The sequence below is a fragment of the Fukomys damarensis genome, unplaced genomic scaffold (assembly GCF_012274545.1).
Source record: "Fukomys damarensis isolate Sample0158 unplaced genomic scaffold, DMR_v1.0_HiC HiC_scaffold_23, whole genome shotgun sequence".
Lineage (NCBI taxonomy): Eukaryota > Metazoa > Chordata > Mammalia > Rodentia > Bathyergidae > Fukomys > Fukomys damarensis.
Genome location: NW_022900935.1, coordinates 11,786,897 through 11,791,082, shown reverse-complemented (window position 1 = coordinate 11,791,082; position 4,186 = coordinate 11,786,897). Strand labels below are relative to the sequence as shown.

Here is a 4,186-nt window from a genome sequence, read left to right as displayed (position 1 = left end):
TTTTTTTTTAATGGAATGTGCTGAATGTCTATAATTTTGTTCAGATGACTGCAGAACCTGGAAAAGCTGTTGCTATCGATGCATAACATACTATTATTAGTCTACACACACACACACACACACATATATATAAATTGAATTTTGGGAAACTTTAATGGTGCTGCCAACTTTGGAAAAAGTCATCCCAATTTATTGTGTTGAGTTGGCATTGTACAGAAATGGAGAGCCATATTGGTCTAGAAATGTTAATTTTTTTTTTTTCCATGTGTACAGGGGTAACACATCATACTAAATATGTAAGGTCATATCTACGTGGGTTTGAATTACAGAAACTAATCAAGTATTCTCTAAATAATGAAAAAAAGAATAAGACTATAAGAGCGAGAAGCAATTTAAATATGTTCAGGGACCATTTTCATCTCCAGAATTAAGGATTATTTTAATGTTACATCATTGCCTTTTCTCTTTTACTTTCCTTTTTAGTTTTATTTTAGGATTCCCTATTTTTAATGTTCATACAGAGATTTCTTTAACTGAAAGACCAAATAGTTTCTTTGGTGTGAAAAACTATAATAGCACACAGGATCCTAATGAGATAATTAATAATGTGAAATAGGAAGTAAAGGGGCTAAAGGTGTAAGGAAAGTGGGAAGGGTGGGGGAAAGGTAATAACAGAGAGGAAAAAAATATGAGAAACTGAAAAAATGGAAATAAAGTGTTTGTAAATGGGGAGTGGAAGAGGGGGTGAAGGGAGGGCAGGGACAAGGGGAAAAATGAGAATCAAGACCTATTATGTAAAGGTACAGAATCCCAATGATGAATGTAAGTGTATTGTATACCTAGATGGTACCAATAACCTCAATTAAAAAAAAAAAAAAAAGCATACTGTATCTTAAAAGCAGGGATCAGGCTTTTGACTAAGTTTCCTTTCTATAACATAGGTAAAAATAAATGAATATGAGGATACTGGTAAACAAAAGTGGTGTATTTCGTTATTAATCTCAGGGACTGCACTCATTTGTGGGGTGCCCCCAATTTACATATGCAAATTAGCCTACCAAGTATGCAGAAAACAAATTACACAAATAGGGCAACGTGGCAGATGATGTGTATCACTATGTGCAAGTGATTCTAGAGTAAGCTGATAAACTTCAGATAACTTTTGGCTAATATGAACATTTCTGCTCACAAACTGATTAAAAATTAAAACTCAGTGGTCAGTTCTTAAGATCCTAGACCAGTGGTGGTGGCATGCATGCCTCAGGGGGATGTTTGTATCACAGAAAGCTCTGAAAGGTTCACCATCATTGCCCTAGGTGACGCTACACTAAAAAGCAACTTTAATGAGGACAAATATAGTATTAATAACCTTATAAAAACATCGGAAAAATGACATTTTAAAAGAAAAAAGTTGGAAAACGTTAAACTTATTTGTGATTTAATTAAAGTGGGCACTTTTATTTTTCAAAAATGCTATAAACTTTTAGCCAGGTGTGGTGGCATATACCTGTAATCCCAGAATGCTGAGGGACGAGGAATGAGACTCACAAATTTGAACCTATGACAGCTTAGACAATTTAGCGACTTAGTGAGACAGTATCTCAAACTAGAAGGAAAAATTGGGCTAGGAATCTAGCTCAGGGCCAAGGCCCTGAGTTTAATACCCAGTATGGCAAATAAAACACTGTAGTTATAAATCTTTGATTACTTTCCTAAATCTAAGATTTAAAAAGAGGGCTCACATAGAGAAGTTCTTTTAAATTACAGACTGAATGGGTTTTTCAAATTTGAGAAGACAGGATTAGGGGTTATAGACCATAGTATGGGTTAGTTTTCAGCCCCAAAGCAACAAAATTACCACTGAGGAAATAATTCATATGAATGAAGTATAAACAAAAACAACCCAACACGTATAGACATATACCTTGGAGGCATTTAGTATATTTGGAAATTCTCATTTGCATTTTTAGACAATGGAGTAACTCTTTTTGCAGGCTGTACTAAAACACAAACACATCACTGAAGAAACCACACTAGGAATTTCAGTATTCATTCGATGTTTCTGGAAGTCAAGGAAAGTAGCCAATTAAAAAATAACTCAAACACTGTCTCTTCTTGTTCAGCAAGCATAAGACTATTAGTGGCAAAACAGCTTACCTGGGAAAAGACTCTTTCTTGAATTTAAATTCTGAGAATCCATAATCTCTCCTGTATGCCCATCAGCTTCTACCTCTGTTTTGTTTTGCATCTCTTTTGTGTCTTCGCTAAAGCAACTTCTTACACTCTCTTCTAGGACTCTCTGGACTGCAGTGGGAGCACTTGGAGTACTAACAGTATTGGTGGCAACAATGACTGAAGTGGGAGAAGTTGGAGGAGCTGAAGAAAAGGAAGAAACTGTGGAAGGGGTGATGGGAAGTGGTATACGTTCCATTTTCATTTCTTCTGGGGGATTTTCCAGAATTTCCAATTCAAGAGTCAATGGCAACACCTCACGTTTTACTATTTCCACGATGCTCACTGTGGCTGGAGATTTTTCACTAACTCCATTCATTTCATTAATTATGTTAGTACTAGAAATCAGTGGAATATCATTAGTTGCTACACTACAGGGTTTCTTGTATATATCATGGTCAATTTCAACTGTTGGTGAAGAGTTTGATGCTTCCGTGCAAGAAGAGAGGTTGGGTATAGGAACTATATCCTCTTTTGAGGAAGAGAGTTCGTGTCTGTCATCTACAGCAGTAGTGAATATTGCTTGGCTACTAAGAGTAGCAGAGATGGGGGAAGCAACAGTACTTTGAGCAACTGGAGAAACAGTGCTAGGTGATGGAGGCAGAGGAAGCTCTGGTATGGATTCTACTGCAGGAGTCTCAGATGTCAGGCTCGATGGTTCTTTCTTCTCCCCACTGAAGACTAGCCTAAGGACTGGGGAAGGAGACTTTAACACTGGATCTAGTTTTGGCTTCTCTTCTGGGAAAGGAAAAAGAAAAGAGAGAGAAAGTTTTAAGGATAATTACTGGACCAAACTATATTATATTGCCTTAGGCCAACAGTCTTAATCTCTTACTCTAAAGTATAGGCTAGGCAGTAGAAGCAGTAGAAAAGAGAACAAAATACTAGATTTATTCTGATACTGAAGGAACATTCTCATATTTTCTTTCTAGCTATACATACTACTATGGTCTCTAATTCAGTACATATAAAAAAGTTTATTTGGAGTAAGAGAAGAACAACTCACTAAATGGTTATATCAAGAACAGAACAGAAAAGCTCATTAAAACCAGAACTGAACCGTTCTTTAAGGTAAGCTCATCACTACTGTATTTGTCCCCTATGACAAATTTTTTCTACCAAGGATACATTATAGTGATAGAATAGTATAAGAGCAAATAATTGGAAATTAAATGATCACAAGGAGACTGATGCTTCTATTATTCTATGTATTTTGGCACTTGGAAGAATTTTTGTACATAAAAAAATGCATAATATATATATAAAGAACTGTTTTAAGAGAAGCCATCATAAAGTTCATTATCAATGAAATTTATTATTGGTGATTTTCTTAACATAAAAAGTAGTTTTGAAATTAGTTTTCATTCCTCGAAAAAGGTATATCATCAGAAACAAAGGTATAAAAATAGAAATTTATCGTATGTCTCCACATAAAAAACAATTCTTTAAGGAGAAACCAAAGTTAGTATCCAGAGAGATAAATCTATTAAAAAATCTGAACAGGTATGTCTGAAATATTGCAAAAAGTAAAATATATATTTGTGTACAGACAGAGAATAAGATCAAGAGTAAAAGTGGGAGGGCCAGGAATTTAGCTCAGAGGTGCTATCACCTGCCTCACAAGTGCAAGGTCCTGAGTTCAATCCCTGGTCCCCCCAAAAGAAAGAGTAAAAGAGGGAAAATGTAAACATACTAAGGGTAGGGTACTAGAGAATAAAACAAATGCTAATGAACAAAATTATATTATTTTAAAATTTCAGGTACACTAATAAATGACTCACCCCTGAGAGGATGAAACCAAAGGAAATTTAGATCGTTACCAGCCTGATGCTTCGTTAGCATAACAAGCTCTCTCAGAAAATAGACACTTATATATGAGAATTTGTACCAACTGCCAAGAAAAATTTTTGGCACTACTGAGACTCTCCTCTAGCATTCTTTTTTTTTTTTTTTT

General features: G+C 35.2%; 1 protein-coding gene across 18 annotated transcripts in view; it reads right to left on the bottom strand.

The window, feature by feature from the left end:
- Eif4g3 (eukaryotic translation initiation factor 4 gamma 3) overlaps positions 1-4,186 on the bottom strand; it is a 304,279-nt gene that overhangs the window by 115,973 nt on the left and 184,120 nt on the right. For 17 of the 18 annotated variants that reach the window (XM_033767671.1, XM_010626033.2, XM_010626034.2 and 14 more), the window contains one exon: positions 2,158-2,970. In XM_033767671.1, the coding sequence (XP_033623562.1) occupies positions 2,158-2,970 (813 nt within the window). Of the gene's footprint in view, positions 1-1,968; positions 2,063-2,157; positions 2,971-4,186 lie in introns of those variants that run through there. The other variant, XM_010626048.1, reaches the window with a different exon arrangement.